Source organism: Manis javanica, chromosome 9 (assembly GCF_040802235.1).
Source record: "Manis javanica isolate MJ-LG chromosome 9, MJ_LKY, whole genome shotgun sequence".
Classification (NCBI taxonomy): Eukaryota; Metazoa; Chordata; class Mammalia; order Pholidota; family Manidae; genus Manis; species Manis javanica.
In genome coordinates, this window is record NC_133164.1 from 99,324,397 (window position 1) to 99,346,153 (window position 21,757).

At 44.0% G+C, this 21,757-nt stretch overlaps 1 protein-coding gene across 8 annotated transcripts in view; it reads left to right on the top strand.

Moving 5' to 3' along the window:
- The window catches only part of SETBP1 (SET binding protein 1), a 346,243-nt gene that overhangs the window by 174,174 nt on the left and 150,312 nt on the right, over window positions 1-21,757 (top strand). For all 8 annotated transcript variants that reach the window (XM_037017050.2, XM_073212976.1, XM_037017040.2 and 5 more), the window contains one exon: window positions 2,712-2,765. In XM_037017050.2, the coding sequence (XP_036872945.2) occupies window positions 2,712-2,765 (54 nt within the window). The remainder of the gene's footprint in view (window positions 1-2,711; window positions 2,766-21,757) is intronic.

A 21,757-nucleotide genomic window follows, 5' to 3' on the forward strand; every position in this document is an offset into this window, starting at 1 on the left:
CCTCGCCTCTCAGTTGACAGCATTCCCCACTTTCCTTTCAAGTCATTGGACCAACAGGTACTTATCAACTAATCGTATGTCCAGACTCTTCTCATCACTTTGAGGAATGCAGAAGTTATGTAAGATACAAACTATGGTTTTCAGGGTCACGATTGTGTTAGGTGGAAAAAAAAGAAGATAGAAAGTACATAAAACAGCGCAAAACAGAACCTTAAATAATCAAGAACTAAATTGCATGCATCTAGCTTCTTTTTAGAAGGTAAATAGGATCCAAGTTTTCCAGGGAGTGCGGGATAGATCCTAACTTTGTTGAACTAGGAACCTAACAGATAATAACCAATAATGCTGTCTTTATTTCCAATCAAACAAGTGGATCTGGTCGTTTCTCAACCCCAAAACCACTCATGTGAATGAATATGTTCAGATGCTGTTAACACCCTTGAGGTCAAGTTTCAGTAGCAGCATCTTATAACTAGAAGGAAGTAGATGTTTGCATTTCATGTGGCTCTCTACCCACTGACTCTATTAAAAGATGGTAGAAGGCACCCACCCACTGGACTCCCAGGGCCTGGAGAATTTGAGATCTGAGATCTTTATGCTAACACACGTTGATGGCCTTGTCCTTGCAAAGGTCACTCCGATGCCCATACCCCACTCCAGCCTTTCTGTCCCTCTTCCCCAGCTCCACCCTAACCTGTGCTCAGCTCACGTTGGAAGCCTGGGCTGCACTGGTAAGTTCTGAAAAGTAGATGGTTATTGCCAGCTGTATGTTAGAATGCTGGGAAAGAAGAGGCAGTGGAGGATCATTCATTCACAGGGACACACGCTTTCAGTTGCTGCCTGTGGCTCACTTGACTAATGGTCTAGTTCTCAGCTTCCTTCCTGCACCATGCCTCCTCAACACATCATCTCCCACATGCTTTAATCCAGAGATATCATATTATAGGAGGAGGATGAGCTTTGGGATAATACAGTTTGGGTCTTAAATCCGAAAGACATGTACTACCTGTGTCACCTAGAAAATGCTTTTCAATTTCTGCAAGTCTCAGTTCTCCCATCCATCAAGGGAAGATACTTTCTGTCACAGGAAGGAATTGTGAAGATAAAAAGAGAAAAACTATATAAATCAGGAACCACTGTGCTGGGCACCCAGGAGATCCACTGTGTACCATGAGTCTCTCCCTTCTCCCAAATGTGGAGAAGGCAATCAGTAGATGGCACGGGTGCTAGGATGGGTGAACCTCTTTGCCATGTCTTTGTCCTTCCAACTGCCCTTCCTGAAATGCCTCACCTGCCACCTTTACACTTTCAAGGCTCAGCTCAAGCTCCATCTTATTTCAGCAACCTCACTCTGACCTCTTTTGCCTTATGTTCACAGTTTGAACCTTACAGTCTACTACTCTCTGCACGCACTGACATACACATAATCTTACTCTTTGAGCAAATTGTGGGTTCTTGGAAGGCAGGGCCTAAGCCTTACAATTATGTTCGGCCCTTCCCGCCTAGTCTAGCGCCCTAATGATTGCTGCCTGGCTGTTGGATTACACACAGAGACGCCGAACTGGCTCACTGTCAGGATGGTGCCACCTTCCCTAGGCACCTTGCCCATGGGGAGTCTAGCCTCAGGACTGGGTGGAGAGAAAGGTTCAACTTTTATATCCTTCACCTCCTTTCTGATCTATCCTGGAGTTAACACCACTTTATGCATCTTTTTTGGCAAAGTCACTTAGAGAAGCAAAAAAAGCCCAGTTGAGCTTTTCTGAAGGCTGGAGGCACTGGAGCCCAGCATGACTCTCTTTCTTTCTTGAACCAAACAAAATATTGTTACAGCAAACATGAAATCGTTCCTATTTTTCACAAATGCTCTCCAGGCCTAACAAAGCTAGCAGTCACACTGCTTGAATCAAAATAAGCATCTGCCCTTTCTCTCTTTATCCCACACTTCCCCGGCATTTTTGAGCAGCAACAAAGAATGTGATTCTTTTATTAATTAATCATACGAGTCCACTGAGGATGCAAAAAAATTAAAACCTTAACTTTACCCTTTCATATTAACCTCAGAGATCCAGGACTGTATAAACCTGACTTTTATAATTTTATCCATGATTGAGGCATTAGTTCTGAACACCTAAAATAGTATATAAGATCAAAGGCAATGTATGATAAAGGGAAACTGAGTCATGTGTAACTAAGAAGAGGAAAGGGTCATTTTTACAGGTCTGATTTTTAAAAATAAAAGAAGAAAAAGTAACCCTCTCAGAGGAGATGGGCTTTTAACTGTCCCTTTAGCCTGCGGTGTCACAGACTACTTTGATAGTAAGAAGAAAGCCAAGGGCCCTCTCCCTATGGAATTGTATGTCGTATATGGATTCATGCATAATTGTGCTTAAAACTTCAGGGAGTCTGTGGGCCTGCTGAAGTCCACACATAGTCCATGATCCCTAATTTTTAAGTTTCTTTGAAGAATTGATGGTGCACAGAAAGAAGGTAAGAGAGGGTAGCAGAAGGGGTGATGAGGTCAGAGATGAGGTGGGCGCAAGGTGACAAGACCACTGAGTGGAGGTTCCTAGCCTGTGGCTTGCTCATTGCCTCTCTGCTTCCTCAGCTCCTGTCTAGGACCTGGTAAGTCCATTGCTGACCAGTTGTCCTGGGGATACTGTATGCAAACTTTGAGGAGTATCACTAAGGAAAACTCCTTTGTTCTTTTCCAGCTCCTCACAGCCAGTGACCTTGCAGCCAGCGACCTCAAAGGATTTCAGCCACAGGTAAGTTCCGTTCATCCTTTTATGAGGCTCAGGAGAGTGAAACATTCCATAGTTTGGTCATGAACAAAGTTGGTTCCAGGGCAGACATCCCCACCTTGGACTCTCTGACTCACAGAAACAACCTTGACAATGGCCTTGTAGCCTGTCCTCTCCCTCCACCTCCTCTCTCAGCTCATCACAAACAAAACAGTCCCTTTCTGCCCCCTCCAAATATATTAGAATGGTAAAAATAAGCAAACCAAAATGCTCGGGATGTGTGGTGTTGCGTGACCCGGCTCAGGAAAGGGTTCACCCCAAAAGGCAGAGAGTGGGGTGGGACCCTGGTTGTCCTGTGTTTCTCTTTTTGGGGACAAGATACTCACATTTCTGAAGTCTTTGTGTGCAAATGCCTTGTAGTCATGGTCTGGCGGCTGGGCTAATCTCAGACTCCTGCAGAGGCAGATGGCTGCATTTTGCTGGTTTTGGGTAGTTTTGCTGATCTTAGGAAACAGCCCGCTATTATCTCTGGCCAGAGGCTATTAGGAGGTTGCCATGGGCAAACCACTAGAGGGCGCTGGCAGGGGCTCTCTGGGGACTTCCTTGACAGTGGTGAGGAAGGAAAATCACCCTCCCGGTCTCTTGAAGAGGATTTGCTCCACAAACATAGGCAGCAACACACATGCACACAGATACACACTGGACACACAGCAGGCCTTGTGTCCCCATGGACCTAAGTGTACATAGAGCACAAATACAAAGAGAGAAGCCCAGAGAGACGGCTGTGGTGGTCTGTCCCTCACTGTCCCTGCCCCTGTCCCCCTTTCAATGTGAACCTTTCTGTCACTCCCCAAATCAATGCCTGCCTAAAGATCTCACAGTGCTGGACCCTTGTGGGGAGATGTGTTTTAGCATATGGGTGAGAATTTCCAGGGTAGAGCAGGTATTTTGTAGTAACAAGTATTCCATGCACTGGGAATGTTTTCTTCTTTAAAGACGTGTCACACCCAAGATCTACCATGCCCTCCTTACACTCTGCTATGTGGGGTTCATCTTATGAGCCCCTTTTTTCCTACACGGGACCCTGAGGACCAGAGTCCTGATGGGCAGTGACCCAGATGACACAGAGAGCTAGGAACCACAGCAGAGAGGGGAAGGCAAGAGGGCCTCAAGGGAGAGGGCGAGCAGAGCAAAGGGCCCCATGGGTGCGAGTCAGAGAAATCCTGACACCGGTTCTGGGGGTTTGGGGAGTTTTGACCATACATAGCTTGTTGATCTTTCCATCAGGGATGCCATGAGGTTTATAGAAATAGGTAATTAGTAAGCCTTTTGACAACTGCTGAAAACTGATAATTAATTTAAATGCTTTTTCACGTATTCACACAAACTTTCAGGTGAGCTCAGGGAATATAGAACAAAAACAGAATCAACATTTACCCATACCCCACCCACTTAGACTCACACACAGTAGCATCCCAGCTAAAGATTTATTTTTACCTGAAAATTTATAAAACTAAAGGGGGGAAAAGGGTTCTGCGTGTGTGTATGTGGTTTTGTTACTGTTACTTTCTGAAGCCATCATATTCTCTCTGTGTTTGTTGAGCTACATTTCTAGATATTAGATCTAAAGCGAATTATTAAGGGAAGGAGAAGTTAGATGTATTTGGGGAAATCCGTAACATTAGAGGCCATGGTCCTAGAAAGGCAGTTTCTCTGCTCCCCCACAGATTCCCCCACAGTTGCTGGTGCAGATGGCTCACTCCCCTGGTTCTGTCTGACCTTTCTGGATTATTCCATTTGTGTGTCAGCTCCCAAGGCTGAAAGCTTAAATGTGTATTTTTCACTCCTCAGGATGCATGTTCCCGAGGCTAGGAAGCCCAGGAATCTTGTGGCCAGAGTGCAGTGCCCTGATCAAAGTTAATTCTGCAGTGTTGTTCCTAAATCAGAGAGGCCCGGGTGTGTCTCAAGTCCACACCATGCTTTTGGGTGCTTTTCCAAATAGAAAGAGAACGCTGCCCAGCATGCTTTGGGCTGCCTGCTTGCAGCCATTGTGCCAAACTGCTGGCATCTGTTGTGATTTTGCCCTTCTCTCTTTGGGTTTCAGAGGAAACTGAACCCCATGCAGCCTGACGTGGGCAGTTAATTCACGGGTGTGTTGCCTCCCAGGAAGTGTCCTGACTTTCAGGAGGAGAATTCGCTGAGTTACCCTGGGGTACCTGACAGGGCCTGACAGCTTTCACACAGTCTACACTTATCACTTGCATGTAAGAGGTTTTCTGTTTTGCTTTGTTTTCCCTTGGCACTTGTTCCTGCTGCACCCTCTTAGGGAAAATAGTCATGATTTTCTCACTGATCTCTGAGGACTCTCAGCTTTGAAAGTGCAGGGAGGGGCGGCTGTACTGGACTCTGTCCTCCTTCGTGCATCCAGACAGAGAAGCGCAGGGTAAGGAGGTGACTATCTGCCTTTCTCCCTATGATTATGGGTTTGTAAAGACACCTGCTCGTTCCTGGAAATAAACACATTGCATCAAAGGTAGAGTCTAATGACCGAGGCTGAGATTCTACGGTTTTACATTAGGGTGGGAGTGCTTCGCAGCCCGGGAGCTTGGCCTCTGGACCACACAGGGTAGAAAAGTCCCGTGCAGTCAGGCCTGGGACTGACAGGTGGCTACTATTCTCAGTGAGCTTTAAAGGCACAGATGGAGAAGCTTCTGAAATTCACACCTAAACCCCCAGAATCTTCTCTTCCATTTGGTTCCCCCAACACATCTTACATTTTCCAACATTCTGTTCTTCTTGCCTTTTGAAGGAGCGTTCACAGGAGTCCCCTCCCTTCTTGTCTTTAACTGATTGGAAATGAGGACCCTCATCCCCCTTTGCCAGGCTACCCTCCTCAACACCCAAAGAAGTAAAAGCAGGCATCTTATTCTCTTTAGTAGAAGTCCAACAACCCTGGGCTTTCTTCCCCATTTTATTTTAATTCCTCATTCTCCCCTTAGTATAAAAGCAATAGGTGTTCACTGTAGAAATTTCAGAATATGTGAGGGTGGTCAAAATGTGCAAACTTCTAGTTATAAAATAAATAAGTCCTGGAGAGGTAGTGTACACCTTGGTGACTGTAGTTAATAATACTGTATTGGGTATGTATTTTTTTTAGGTTTCAGATGATTGATTTACACATTTTTATTGAGATACATACAGTAAAATGCACAAATCATAGTACACCTCTCTATGCATTTTAACACAGGTATTCACTCATGTAACCATCACCCAGACCAAGATATCAAACATTCTCACTTATTTTCCCCCTAATAATATTGTATTGAATATAAAAGTTGCTAAGAGAGTAGATCTTCAAAGCTCTTGTCCCAAGAAAAAAAAAACTGTGTAATTGTGTATTGATGTGTGTTAATGATTAAAAAAAAAAGAAATATGGAAAATGCAGAAAAACATAGGAACAGAAATCTTTTGTTATTCCACCTTAGAAATAGGGATGATGATGTTATGGGGTATAGTCTTTCCATCTTTGTTGTACTTAGACATACACAACTATTGCAAGTTTTAAAAATTGATACTACATTTTACATGCTTTTTTTACCTTCTATTTTGTTTGTATGTTTTTCATGTCACTGGAAAATCTGCTAGCAGCTGGCTATTTTTGTCCGCTTGCTAGTACCAGCATTTCTTAACCACTCCCCTCTTGCTGGACATTCCAGTGCTTTTCAGGGTGCACGCTGAGCTCTCTAGGAGCAATCCAAGGCAAGTGCCAGAGCCAGCGCCCTCTTCTAGAACACAAATAGCATCCAAGGTTTCTTGGCATTAGTTCTTCCTTGTTTCTCAGTTTCTATGGGGATGTGCCATTGCTTAAACTTTGCAGTGAACTGTCTGTGTGCCTGACATTCGTGCACGTGTTTACAATGGCCCAGAGAGCACGTATGGTGTAACTGTAGCATGGGGCCTGACCTCAGATGCAAGGTTTCACGTGTCCCACCACAGTGCTGGGAAAGCGACCTTGGAAAGACTCACCCCCCACAGAGGAGAGCATCCACTGAAGGACTTGTCCTCACCTACTTTCTAAATCCCCCATTGTTTCAGAGAAGAGAATACTTCTTTTAGGAGAATGGAGTTTTACTTCAAGGGTGCTTCATGAGAGATTTTGTGGAGCAAGATTAATGGCAGTCCTACAAAGGGTAGCCATTTTTAAGGAATTTCTAAAATGTCATTGCTGTCATGGCCAAAGGTACACTGTAGTGGGAGGTAGGGAGAGAGTGAGTCAGGACACACAGGAAAACATTTCTTGGTGTGGGGACAACAGGACTGTCAGCCACCGAGCTGCCATTCCATTCAGAGGCAAACTTAGAGACCTTTCTGTGGAGCTTCCTGTTGTTCACAGATTCTTCCTCAGAATTGGCCAGTTCTGGAATGTTCTGCCGCTGATATTAGCCTGTGGCCCTGGGAAAGTTCCCTTAAGGTTTCATCCTCATTTTCCTTATTAAGCAAAAAGCTGTACAGCGTTTCTCATGGATTGTTGTGAGGATCAGATGACATGATGTGAGAACAACCTAGCATGATGCCTGCCATGCCCAGTGAATTCAACTTTTTCTTCTATTAGAAAAGTGCAGGTTACCTTATTTAAGAATTCAGAGGAAGGAGAAATCTGTATCTATAGAGCAAGCAAGGAGGTCTTCCAGGTAGAGGTGTCATTGTATCCGGGCCAAGTCAGCAGAGGAGGAAATGAGGTGGTGAACTTATTCCTGGGCAAGGGAAGCCCAGATGAAGGCCAAACAAGGATGGAGATGCCTGGGTGTGTTCTGGAGACTTGGAGTGGTTTAATTGCTCTGCTTCAGAGGGAGCACGGTGGAGATCACTGTTGCAAATTAGGTTGGGACCAAATTGCAGAAGGTCCTAAGAGTCTAGAAAAATAGTTTAACATTTTTTTCTTTATTCTCTTGAGCTGAACTTTTAAATTAACTAGTATTAAAACTTTCCAACTTATATAAAAGTAGGCATAATAGTATAACAAACCTCCATATTTTATCTAAGTTCTGTGTTCTATTATCCAACTTCAGTGGCATGCTGCTACAAAAGCCTTTATTGTTATATTTGCTAATTTCTGTGACATAAATATCTCCACCATAATCAATTTTAAGCTGCCAATGTTTTAACAACCTGTTCGCCAAGTCTTGACATTTAGCTTTCCAGAGGTGATATGATCAGTTTCCAGCACAGCAACAGGACCACTTCAATAATCATTATCACTTGCCAATCTTACTTCTTCTATACTACCATATATATATACACATATTTATGTATATGTATTTGCTTGAACTGAAATCCATAGATTAGATTTGGACATCCACTTAATACAATGGTGCCATTGAAGATTTGAGGGTAGGGAAAAGTCAGACTGTAATGCAGACAGACTATTCCATAGGTTGTAATGGAATGTGTGGTTACACTGTACATAGTAGATGTGATGCAATGACACGATATCCAGTAATAAGCCTGCACCATGGGTCCACCCAGGAAGTAGGAGGGAATGAAGCTGGGCTTGGGTCAATAAGGATGTTGCTGAAGGCCAAATACCAGAGAAAGTATGGGGACAGAGTCAGTGGACCCAGCAGCCCCTTGGCTTATTAGAGAAATAGGGGTTCCACTAACCATAATGGGGGCCCAGAAGGAAGTGCAGGTTGGAAAGGTGCAGTGTTCATCCCTGGATTAAGGATGATTATGGCCTGGTGTTCAAAGGACAAGGCTTTGCCATCTGTCAATGAGCCCTTACATTTCCCTTCAGTGATGGGAACATTAGACCATCCGTGAAGTGTCCTGGGCACCCTGAGCCCCAACCTGGAACTTTCTAATGCAAGAACTCCAAATATTTTATGAGGAGAAGCCAGATTTTAGAAAGGTATGACCATGGAGTTTCTGAGAAGAAAGAAATCTTAGCTGTGTTCATGCCAGCAGAAAGTTCAAGGTGGGGCAGAGAAGGGACCACGACAGTACCCAGTGGCTCGGTGGTGTGCTATGTTTTGGACTGCTACAAATGGGTGGTCCTACACTGAGAAGCAGCAGAGCAGATTGGAGAATTAGATGCTTCTCACAGGTCGTCTCTTTTTTTGCATGAAATCCCCGAGTTCCCAGGTTGCATGCTCTTCTAGGGCTGGTCATGTCTGTCTGAACAGAATCACCATTACCTGACTTGACTCCCAGTAGACAACCACTGACTACAAGTTCAGTATCAACAGTGGTAAAGATTGAAATGGAAGCTCTGGATTTTTCAGAGCATTCAACACCTGTCAGACTCAACAGGAGGTGGTGTCAGTACATGTTCACACTGCCTTTGGTCTAGTGTGCATATGCCACAGACTTCCCGGAAGCGTACTGTATGACAGCATGTGCACTTTGAACTTTACAAGAATTATCTCATTTAATCCATATAACACCTTAGTGAAATTATTAGTAATATGATCCCCATTTTACAAGTAAACACAGAGAAGTTAAGGTCACAAAGCCCTAAGTGGCAGAACTGGGATTTGAACCCAGGCAGTCTGACTCTAACACCTATGTTCTTAATCACTTATGCTATGCCACCTTGAATTAGAGCTTATCCCTCCTGTTAAGATCATTCAAACCCAGACTGACCACTAATAAGACCACGACAAGCAGCTTCATCTTCATTTTTTTATGTTGTGCTGCATTTTCTTGATCTTTGCCCTGTTCCAGGAAAAAGCAGTTCTTGCATCTCAGAGTAGCAGAAGAATTGCTACAGAGCACTTTGAATCCTTCCATCTTGGGAAAGAATTTCTGTCATTTTCATCCCTTTCCTTCCCAAACTCCCAAGCGGAGAATCATAGTGGCTGTTACCCTTTCTACAGAGGCAGAAACTGAGCTAAGGCAGAGATAGGCAGTATTGTCTGTCATCTAAGACACAGTGAGAGAACAGGTTGGCTTCTTTGCAATTCACCACATAATATCTACTAGGCCATTTCGGGAAGAACCACCCCAAAGCAAGACTGAGTAAGGAAAGCCTGCAGCCAGGGCTTGTTACCAACCCCTTCCCTCCATTTTCACAACTGAGAGAGACGCAGTACAGGGCGCTCAGCCGTGGTTTGCAACCTTGACTGCAGATAGGAGTTATTGGGGGAGCTTGTAACCATTGCAGGAGGCAGGCCTAACCCCGCTGAATAGTCTGGGTGGAGCCCAGATACTGATGTTTTCAAAAGCCCCCCGACCAAGGGTCTAAATCAACCTCCTCATGGCCTAGACAAAGACTGCAGCACAGAGGAAGTCTTGAAGGAGAGAGAAGGTCAAGGTCCCACATTCAAATAGCAGCTCCCCTGTGTCAGGAAGGTGCCATGTGCTTCACTTGCCACCTGGCCTCTAATCCTATAACCCTGCATCAACCATCTTACTCTTCCCTTTTCCCCAGGGAGGAAACCCAGGTGCAGGCGGAGGATGTATGGCTAAACAGGATTCTCTAAAGCCAGTGCCTGTGCTCATCCCCTGTTGTTCCCACTCAACAGCTGAGATTTGTCCACTAAAAAAACTAGCTAGTGATGGTGTTTGGCTTTCTGGCCACCCCTGCTTGCTGCCTAGACATTCTTTCTGGACTCAAAGAGATATCCAAAAAGATCCAGCTTCACGAGAGTACCCCAAGGGAGAATGCATTTAGCACACGGCATCCCCTGAGACTACAGGAGCAAGGTTGATCCCCGGAGTCCTCCTGGCCCAGGTTCCCGTTCAGTACACCCATGCCTTTTTCTCAAGACGTGTCAGCAGATTTGCCTGCTAGCAGCTGCCATGTGTCTTTGCTCTCTGATTCAGTCACTGTTCTGAGTGTGGGCTGTAGGCCAGTGCTGGCCTGTCAAGTGTGTGTTGCTGGACCACCATGAGATACATCCAGAAACAGAGTGTTTAGCAACTTCTATACCATGTGATGTTTCTGTGATATCCAAGCATAGGATTGTTTTCCTACTAATTTATCTTTAGAATATTTCACCAAACTAACTGCACACAATTATGGGCTGGGGAAAGAAACATCTGGTCATTTCACCAAAAATCTTTTGAGAGTATCTATTCTAATTGGGCAGTTTCGTAGTTCTCTCTAAAGGGTAGGATCTGGATTTCTGTTTGCCTTTACCTTCTGTGAGCCCATGTGATCTGTATTATGAATAATGTTTGCCTTCCAAAAAAAAGAAACAAAAATCCACGTGTAAAGGGGTCTTTCTGGCTATTTGTAGGATATATACATAAAGCATGGATCTTTCCCATAATCCCTAAGGCAACTCAGTTAATTATTTCTCTTACCATACATGGATATCTATGAAAATAAAAGAGCATTTTTAATAAAAATAGATGCTCACATGCATACACATAATCTGCTCCATTCTTTCTACTTTCCTTACATGAACTCAGCAGCTTCCTATTGGAGATACACACTCCTGCACTGTCTGCCTTGATGGTGTTTTCAGCAGATTTTTTTTTTTAACCAACATTGGCATTTGGACCTAAAAAGAGAAGTTCTTCCGTGAGTCTGGCATTTCCGTGAAATATTCAGAAGTCTTAATAAGTTCTCCTGGGATACTAAACCTCTTTAGATTTTAGTAGGTATTTTGTTTCTCCCAAGCTGTTCTGATCATCTGAGGGCCGTGTGCAGGTGGGCTTCACGTCAACAATCCTAATGGGCAGAAGTTCTCACCAGAAAAATTGATAGATGGCTGGTGGGTGTTGGGTAAAGGGGGGGTTATTCACATGCAGAAATTTTTTTCCACTTCATCAAAGGCATCAACATAAGCTATCCCTGCTAGTGTGTTATTAAAAAAATGATTTTGCCTCTCAAAGTCTGATTTAAGCTAACTTTCAATAATAGAAGTATAAATAAATTGAGGCCAACCAGTGGGACCTAACTCTGAATCTCATCCTCGTCTCCTTCAACGGGAGTTTTCTCATCTAAAACAAAACAAAAAAATAAAATTTAGCAACAAAAGTGTAGGATTAGATGATTTCTGTGATCTCATGACACTAGACTCAAAACCTTTAATAATCTATGACTCGTACCACCATCTTCATGCTTCTAATTTTCTATTCTTGTTTTTCTCTGCAGTTTGGTAAAGTGGCCTCACTGTGAGCTTCTTAAAAATCACCATGAAGTTCTGCTCACTTGAGGCCTGGGGTCATTGATGTTTTGTGATATATCTGTGTTAATTAGTGGATCGAGTGACAGCCTGAGATTTCCCTGTGTCTAAATTTTATTAGGATGCATAAATCTGTTCTATACATTTTTGGGTCTAGGGATGACTCACAAGCAGAAAATGCAAATTCACAGGCCACCTTTAGGACTTGAAAGAAGGTGTATTCTTCATAATTCCTTTAGCAGGATAGTTTCAAACCTGCCTCCTAAGAAGGCCCATCTCTCCCACAAATAAGCAAGCTCACTTTTTTCAGTTCTTTCCAACCCTACCCCCTGGACATTTCAGCCCTCTTGTCCTCCCACCCATCTACCCAACCCTTTCCTACCATCCCTCACCAAATAAAATGGATTGTTTAGGAGGCATGGGGAGACCCCCACAGGAGAGGGGCCCCTCATAGTAAAACAGCTTGCCCATCTCAGCTGATGCTTTCCAGCCATCTGCCTGCTTATGTTCAGAGGCTGTATTAGTCTGCAAACAGCTTCTACAACAGCTTTCTGATATTTCCCGGATAGTGGCCATCCCTTTCCCCTCACCCTCTGCACAGGATCATCCTTCCTTCCTTCTCCCACCTTCTTAAAAATGTGCATCACAGACTCTGGCAGAACCATGTTTCCAACAGGTGTCCCAAGCCAATGATGCATGAGATAGAAAAACTTGATCCCATGTTGTTGTAACCTTTATTACTATAAATAGTAAAAACTAATGCTCATTTGGGAGCATAACACAAATCTCTCCCTTCCTTCTGTAACCAACAACTAACATAGAGACAATCACCCATTACTTTTTCATTTAGCAGTTTAAGAGCACCGATTCTGGGCCCACACAAAATTCGAATCCCAAGCCTGCCCTGGACTAGCCATGTGATCTCCAGCCATTATTATTTAACTGTTATGTGGCTTAGATTCATTAGTGAAAGAAGAGTACCTCTCTCCTGGGATTTTGAGGAGGATTGAATAGGTATGTCCAAAGCCTGGCATCTGGTAAGCACCCCATAAAAGTACATTTCAATTCTTATTACTTTTATAAGTTGCATAATGGAAATTGAACCTGAACCACTGATGTCAGAGATAGGGCACAACTTGCAGGTTCCTAAGGCAGTATGACTAGAATTTGGGATGAGCAAGGAATAATAACAAACAAACAAAACTCTAGGTCTTGCCTAATCTTTTCACCAGTTTGTTTATGCCACGTGCCAGTTGAGGTGAGCAATGGCAGCCACCTCAGCTCTGTGAGGGTGACCCTAGGAGTGTGGGGAGGAGGACAGAGAAGGCCAGGAATGGATAAGGGCTGGGCAGGGATCCTCGACAGAGACGAGCACACATGCAAGTACCTTCATTCTTGACTTCTCTTAGCCCCCTCTGGCACTTTCTGAATTAACATTTTCCCTCTTTTCCCATGAAGGAAGAAGAGCTATAAAGTATTCAAAATACTTTTCAGCAAATGTCTCAAGAGCTTTTCTAGCCACCAGAGTATTGCCTTATCTGATCCAGCCCCCTGGAGTCCACTGATTCTCAGCATAATTCTGGATGTCCACTTTGGCCCCAGCCCTATGGAAGAACCACAGGCACAATGATTTATTGCCCAGAAAAGTCAGTGAGGAACTGAACCAAAGGGCATTTTGCATGGGTGCATGTCAGAGAGCCTATTAGGCATGCGGATTTTTTTGGATTTTATGTGATGACTTTCATATCCCTAAATTCAGTTGTTTCCATGTTAGAAGTGAAGACAAAGGGTGATTCAAGGAGCCCATAGGTTCTAGTTTTTGTGGGCCATCAGACTAAGATGGCACCTGCAGAAGGGAGCCATCCTGGCCCCAGGACTCCTGTCTCCAATAAATAGTCCATCGCCACCATGCTGACAGGACAAGTAGCTTACTGATGGGAATGAGAGGTCTGTGCCCAGACGCCAGCCTTGTCTGTACTGTGAGAAAACACAGCTGGCTAAATTTGGCTCTCCCACCCTTCATCTGGGTAGGAGCAGAAATGCTGCACTGAGGAGTGGAGGGTGGGGGAATGAGCCTTATGTAAAAAAAAAGAAAAAAAAAATCTGTGTGCTTCCCGCAAAAAGTCGATGTTCAAGAAATATTTGTAGTACCCATCATAGGCATGCATGTTATGTATACCAGGGGAGAAAAGAAATCCCCCCAGAAAAAATCTCCCCAAAGCAAAAATGCATGTATCCAAACTCTGATATTTCTCTAATGCCTTTTACCCTTGCATCTGTAATGAAGATGGCTCCTATTACTTATCTTATTTTTCAAGCTAAGAATATTGTGAGCCTTCTTTGGGAAACCAAATCTTTGGAGCTTTACTTGTCTTTCGTCATTATTTTATGATACAGCAGGAGGGTTTAAGTACCTCAGAATTGAGACCAGAATACAGCTTTGAATTAGATCAAAGTTTGATTCACCCGCCTCCAATCCCTTGCATTACTGGCATGTTGTGAAAGGTGACTAAGGCATAGGGTCAGTAGAAGTGGGGAGTGTTGAAAAAAGAAACGCCTGCGAAATCTCAGCCTGCAGGCGTCTGGAGAGACAGAGCGTTTCGTTCTTGATAAACTCCAGCAGAAAAGAGCAATCAGCTAAACGAGAGCTGGACAAATTAAATGGCTGAGTATTATTTCAAAGGAAAACTCGGGCAGCATCAGAAATTCCCCATCAGCTGTAATAACGCCAATTACTTTGCCAATTGTATATTCCATCGTGATGTGTTTAGTGCAATCAGGCGTCGGACTCTTGCAGGGGCCTGATGGGTTTTGTTTACTCTGTGCATTCATAGAGAATCTTTTGCACCCAAAGGTTTAGATCTCTGCAAGTACTTGGTCCAGACTCATACACAGCTGAGGGAGATTATCTCTGAGATGGAGTCAGAAGCAGGCTGGGCAGGCTGGACCCCGTGCTCCCTTTCTCTGGAGAATGCCTGGGATTTAAATACAAAGAGCACAGCGGGTGTGGTACTTCTTCGTGAATGTGGCCATGTCCAGAAAACTCCTCTGTAGATTACCCAACTAGTATATAAATACATATTTCTGATTATAAGCAAGCCTTCTTGGCCTGTGGGAGCGTTGGACCGATCACCATTAGGCAGTAATAACAAACATGAAGCTCTGGGAGGAGAGAACTTGCCAAGAGTTCATTAAGCCTTAAATACTAACAAATGAGGGTGCAGGGGCTTTCACTGTCTGCCTGTGAGAATCATTTGGTTGGATGTCAAACTACAGATCATTTCCAATATGGGGAGAGATTGTAAGAGAGGAGAATATCCTACCTTCTCCCAACATTTTAGCAAGGACATGAAGTGCGGAGAGTGTACAGGAACGTTCATTTTATGTTTACATTTGGTTCCGTAGAAATTAATGGGTGTGTGGCTCCAGCTACTTTGAGGAGTGAGCTGTGATTCTCCATTTACACTCTCATTTGAGGAAGACGCTCTTCACGGGCATTTACTGAGTGCTTGGGCCTGACTGACAGCTGGTCAGAGCTGTCTCTGTGACTGTTGCGGGGTGCAGGCAAAGAGCTAATGGCTGATTTGATTCTACTTATGCTCAGCTGTCATCGGAGGCTGGAGCCAGGAGGAGAATGGGACGCTATTCTCTTCCCTCTGCTTTGTGACAAGCAACCTTGTGTCATCTTATTTTTTTAACCTGTGTCTTCCACCTTCAGGCCTATGATAAAGGTCCCTCCATCTGGGAAAGAAGGTGTCGTCCCGAATTCAATGACAGCTGCCAGTGCCTCCAAATGGACTCTCCAAGTCCTCCCCCAGATGCCGCTGAGGGCTCTGTGCCCATGAGAACAGTGCCATGGCAGCTTCTGTTTCAGATAGGAAAGCAGATTCAGGATTAGGCAAGGACAAGGAGAGGTCCACAGGGCACCAGACAGCATGGCCAGGCTTGTGCTGCAGGCTTCAGCAGCCTCATACGTAATTCATTCCAGTGCGAGTGTGTGTGTGTGCGCACGCACATTTGTACACGTGCTTATTTCCCCTAAAACAGGTACTTCAATGTATTTGGTTTGACACCAGCCTCTCTGCAGATGGCAGCTGTTCAGATTATGTTCCTGGCTCTCAGAAAAGATGTCAAGCTTGTCCCCTCCAAACCCCCAGAGACAGAAACAGTCCTCAAAAATCATGAGATAACACATGAAGCATGAAGTGGGGTGAGGGCATCCAATAATGTCATGTGTACTTAGCATCAGCAACCCCACAAGTAGTGGCAGAGGCGGCTGTCATACCCAGCCCCTCATCAGCAAGTCTTGGTAAGTACTCAGAGGTCTCCTGGTCTGTGATGGGGGTTCACTCGTTCACATGTGAACTCAAGAGGACATCTCTGGCGTGGTGACACAGCTTCCACTATGAGCAGGGTGTTCCGAGATGCAATTCATCAGAAGCAGTCTCAGTGGGGTGCAATCATGTGTCTGCCCCCTCGAGACAGAGCCAGTCTCACAATCACTGACGTAGCTCAGCTGTGAAAATAAACTCTCCTCTTACAATAAATACTCTCCCCCATCTTCCTCTCTAGTGTCTTTTTAAAGAAATGCCATAAACAATCCAATATTTTAAGAAACTTGGCTCTTACACCAGTCTTAGGACTGATCCAACTTCCCTTAAATATGTATCAGTCTAGATTAGCTAATCAGGATGTCTGTCAACATATTAATGCATCTCCATTAGAGACAGGACCATCTACCAAAAGTGATGGCCAAACAGACTTTTTAAAAGGGTATTTCATTCCTTGCACTCATGGACCGAGTTGGGTCAGGCTGTAAAGCCATACACAGGACAGGAAACCATACAAAGAGCTTATATTTATGTAGCAGTTTTATATACCTTCTTATGCTTGGTGAGTGACAGAAACATGGGATATAGGCACGGATAACTAACTCCATCTTACAGAAGAAAAAGTAGAGACTGAGGCAGATTAAGTGATCTGCTCGAAGTCCTCAGCTGTTTAGCGATAAAGTGACAACAGGGATTCACTAAGACCTTCAGACTCTAAACTCTTTCCCTTTTGTTCTTTGCTCTCTTATCCACAGACATAAGAAACAGAATAGCTGGTATCGTGTTTTGGTGGCATCTCTAATGCATTTTTGTTTTATGTATAGGACAGATTTAGAATTTCTGCTAAATTGATTATTCCCCGAAGGAAAACTGGAACAAAAGGGAGTTGGTTGAGAGAGGCAGATTTCTATTTTTTTCAAGAAGGGTTTCATAGCAGCAGAAGGAGCTTACCCTCAGGTGCACCCAATCTTTGGGTGCATTTGAGTGGCATCTGAGGGGAAGGCAGTATGGCCAAGGAGTTTGTGCAGATACAGGTATGAGACCTGATCTCAGCTTCAACACTTGCCAGCTTTGTGACCAGGTTCAAGTTAGATAACCTCTCTGAGCCTGTTTTCTAATGCATTTAATGAAGGGAGCAATACTCATGTCAGCTGGTATGAGAATGATTAAGTTCACATGGAAGGGACCTAGGTCTTTGCCTGGACAGAGGACTTTCTCCATAATGTAATCATGGGAACTCCCCAGCTTGGCGTTTCTCCAAGTTATCACATCCTTGTTCTCCTCTTTCCCTGTCACCCTTTCCAAGCAAACACCCTGTGCAGAGGGAAGTTGGCCCTGGCAGGTCCTTCCCGTGGCAGCACTGGGGGCCTGGGGGCTATGGCCCCCACTCCTAGGTCTGGGCCCAGAACCCTTTTCAACTCACTTTAGATTCAGAAACCAGAAGAAGGTCATTGGAAAAATGGAACTGGAATCCCCAGCAACTCTGAGTAATTCACAAGTGTGCCATTACGGAAACAGTTTTCATGTTTGCCAAGAGATGATATGTGGAAAATGTGTCAGTGAAGACACCCTTGTTCAGATACAGCTTGGTCCAGTCCATTACACTAGACCCTGCTGGCATCTTGAAGACGTCTTTTCAAAATAAATTACATGGGTAATCTGAGTCTCCCAATATGTTATAAGTTCAGTGCCTAGGTGTGTGTGTCTCAGTTTCTTGGCTTCAAATGATAGCTAAGTGGGAGCAGACCCCAGTCAGCCTTAAGCCCGTGATCTGCCCCCTCAGCAGCCACAGATACAGCTTCTGCTCGGCTGTCAGTCAGGCTGTGTGCCTCCATTTCTTTACCAAATGGAGGAATGTGTTTGACTGATGCTTTTCCAGCTCTAGTATTTTACCCTTTTCCATTCTGTTTCATTCCTTGGAGGTGTTATCTAGAGGCTGTAAAGAGCATAAATGAAGGTTTTTAAGAGTAGGCATAGCCCTTCCATAGCTTATGGCCTGAGGTGTTGACCACTTAAATCTTTATTTACTCTGTCCAAGATGTTCCTTAGCTTAGTTGGATCAAAGCCTTCCCCTTTCATTTTTTGATACTTGCATATTTTTCCTAGTTGGGTAGTGTACTTTTACGTTCATATACTGAAGTGGTTTCAATTTAAGATAAAAATAAGTGAGCTTAGAATCTGTAACCCTCAGGTCTACACAGATGCTGTCTGGAGGAGGGGCCCTGTCACCTTTCGCATGTATTCAGCTCCTCCTGAGCTCTAGGACCCATCAGGAATATGGAGAAAACCTCATCTTTGGGAGTTTGATTAGCTTGGCAACCACTTCTCCTTTCGAAAGATTACTGGACTGTGCACTTTATTACTGTTACAAATTTATTACCGTTCTTAATTAAAAGGAAGTCAACTATTCTATTTGATGCCACACCCTATTTGATGCACAGCCCCCAAAGAGCTTCTCCTGTAGCTCCTCCAAAGGGGACCTCCTAAGTCCTGGTGAAAGATCTTCTCACAGTGAACTTCACAGAGACCTTGGCTGCAGGAGGCACTCAGGAACACCAGCTGACCAAGTGAATGAATGACTTGGGGAATGAGGGAGCAGTGTTGCTGTGTGGTGCTTGGGAAGAACTTGGAGTTTGGGGTGAGATAGAATTGGGTCTGAACTTTCTTTTTCTTTTTTGTAAATGTATTAGCTTGAGAAAATCACTTTGCTTTGCCCCTCTGTCAACTGAGGACATGAACTCCCTTTGAAGTATTACTGGAAGGATTAAAAGCAATCAATATAAAGTGCCTGATACAAGGTAGGTGCCCCTTAAAAGAAGGTCTTTTTTTAAAACTCTCCTATCTCACCTACTGCCTGGCACCCAGTGGGCCTCTAGAAGGTGTTTCATGACTGAAGAGAACCTAACACCATTCATCTGAGGCTCTGAATCATTCACACACTGGAATTGCATGTTGTTCATCAACTGGGCTGCTGTTCTCAGTTGCGGAAGTCTCCAGTCCCCCAGTTGGCACATCAGTCCAGCCAGCCAGGTGTGCACAGCTCTCTCTGGCTATACTAAGCATGAACTAGATTTCCTGGGCTTTTTCTTTTTGACAGTACTAGGTCTCCTACTTATGGAGCAGAAAAAGCAGCTCCAGTAATGAGATGACAGCAGAAGGCTTTTGCCTGCTCCCAACTAGAGCTCCAGTGGTAGAAAAGCAGGGTGGAAAGTGCAAAGGCTGGGGTCAAGGGCTGTGGCAGGTCTTCACAAAAAGAAGATAGGAGCAAAGACCAGCTGGGATCAGTTCTTTGAGGGTGAGTCTCCCAGCGTGGGTAAAATGATTGGACCACTGGCAACAGGACAAGGCACAGAGAGAAAATACAATGAGCCAGTGGCCAACTGTTTCCAGAATGCTCAAGTTTATCCAAGCAAGGGCAGAACAGGAGGATGTCAAAGGCCAAAGGTCACACAGAGGGGTAGCAGCAGGACACCCAGTTACAAATACCAGGTACCCAGGTTCCTAAATACAGTAGAGCCAAACCAAGATCTGGACCAACAGATAAAGAAATCATCTCTGGGCTTAATAAAGAACTTACCCATGAGAGGTTCATCTAGTCCCTGTCCCAGAGGAAGGGCAGCCAAGCCCCTTCCTTGGTGGAGTACCCCAAGCACCAGTCCTGCTCTCCACCAGGGAAGCTGATCAGTGTCTACATCAGGCTCCCAGGGAGCTGAGTTGTATCAGTTGAGCCTGCAGCCTGCACTTCATGCATGGTGATCTGATGAAGCTCAAACCAAGGGGCTCACCCCTGTGTGAGTCAGTTAACTCTGTCTGCGTGAAGGTGCCTTATTAGCAGCTTATCAAATGTCACATCGAAGCCACTTTTAGAGCACACTCAGTGGTTTTGTTCAGGTCAGTGCTTGGAGGAACCTTTTTACAGGATCCTAAGAAAGTGTTTCAAAGCTGGTACTGTTCTCTCTGTTCTTTAACTAAAGATTTGTCTTCCCCAAAGCCTTATGAATTGAACTGGTACCAAAAGGAATCGGCTTCCCATTGGTGCAAAATAAAAAGTTATATAGCAGATAAAGGAGCTTTGTGCTTTTATTAAAACAGTGGCAATCAGCCTGTTCATTTCCTCAGACTTACCTTGCTACTCAAAGTCTAATGCCCCTCTATTGTGTTTATCCCTTGTGTGGACTTATACGAGCAGTGACTGTCATTACATGGCCACTGAAGATTAATAACATTGATGCCATTGACAGCTTACCCAGGAATTTGGAGCATAGAAACTGACTGATAGTGAATTGGAGGTCCAAGGAAAAAGCACAAAGAAAGAGGGTCTGGAGATAGTTGACAGCCGATCCTTCCTGGGAGTCAAATCAGCTGACACATTAGTTTCACGACCTTCTCCTCAAGGACTAGAGAGATGACTTAATCTGTGTCCCAAGTGGTGCTCACCCATTCTCTCCTAAAGGTGGAAGTTCTTCCAAATAACACACCTGGCCACTCACCATCAAGTGGAAGCTTCTCTGTCATACTTTTTTTATTATTATTATTATGGAAGAATAATAGCAAACTGATTTCATTGCCTGTAGGTCTTAATTGACATGAAAGTTGAATATATTTCCTAATGAACTTTTGTTTTATCTCCTTATTGTAAAGCCACACCTGCTGCCACCTTTTTTTTTCCTTCAGCCTTTCAAAAAGAGGTAAACAATTTTGCTGATGCTTTTAGGATTACTCCGACTCTTGCATTAATCTCCAGGGACAATAATAGGCACCTGTGGCTTTAGAAATTTTCCATTTTCTTGCCAAACTAGGAGAAGAATCAAAAGAGGAAGTAAATTTTGTTCTGAGATGCTCATTCTTCCTCTGAAAACTCCAGAGCCTTATGTATCATCCCTGCTCAAACCTGTCCTAAAACCAATGAACAACCAAAAACACAACTTGACCAGTTTACTTAGACTGTTTTGATTCCCTGTGGAGCTCACGTTGGCCTCAGTCGTGGGGTCCTAAGGAATATTCTCCCTAGGTGCTCAAGTCATCATCTGCCCTGGAGACCACTGAGCATTACTAAGGGGGTGGCAACAGTGTCTCCTGCCATGAATGCACTAACTCTCCACTTAAAAGAGCTGAAACTGAGATCCTCTTTTGTTATATTCTGCTATGAGGATCTTAGCAGATTGCTAAATTAAACTGTTGAGATGGAGCCTCTTGATATACAGTTAACCCAGTACCTATTTCATATCTATATTTCTGTATACAATAGAGGGGACAGATAAAGGTCATGGTAAATTTATATGTTGCCAATTCATCACCATCTTTGTGAAGAAGTTCCATTCCACAGTTTTGACAAATAACTGACCATTAGAAATTCTTCTGAAACTCCAATTTCTCTGAAAATGTTCTCCCTTTTTATTGGATAGTATAATTTTTCCAACATTTAATGGAGGATTTGTTATTTTAGGTATTCTTATTCCAGTAATGATACATCTTAATGTAAAAAGCAAGGTGAGAACACCTGTGTAAAACATAGAGGGGCTATTAATTCCATGTTACTAGATTCTTCAGC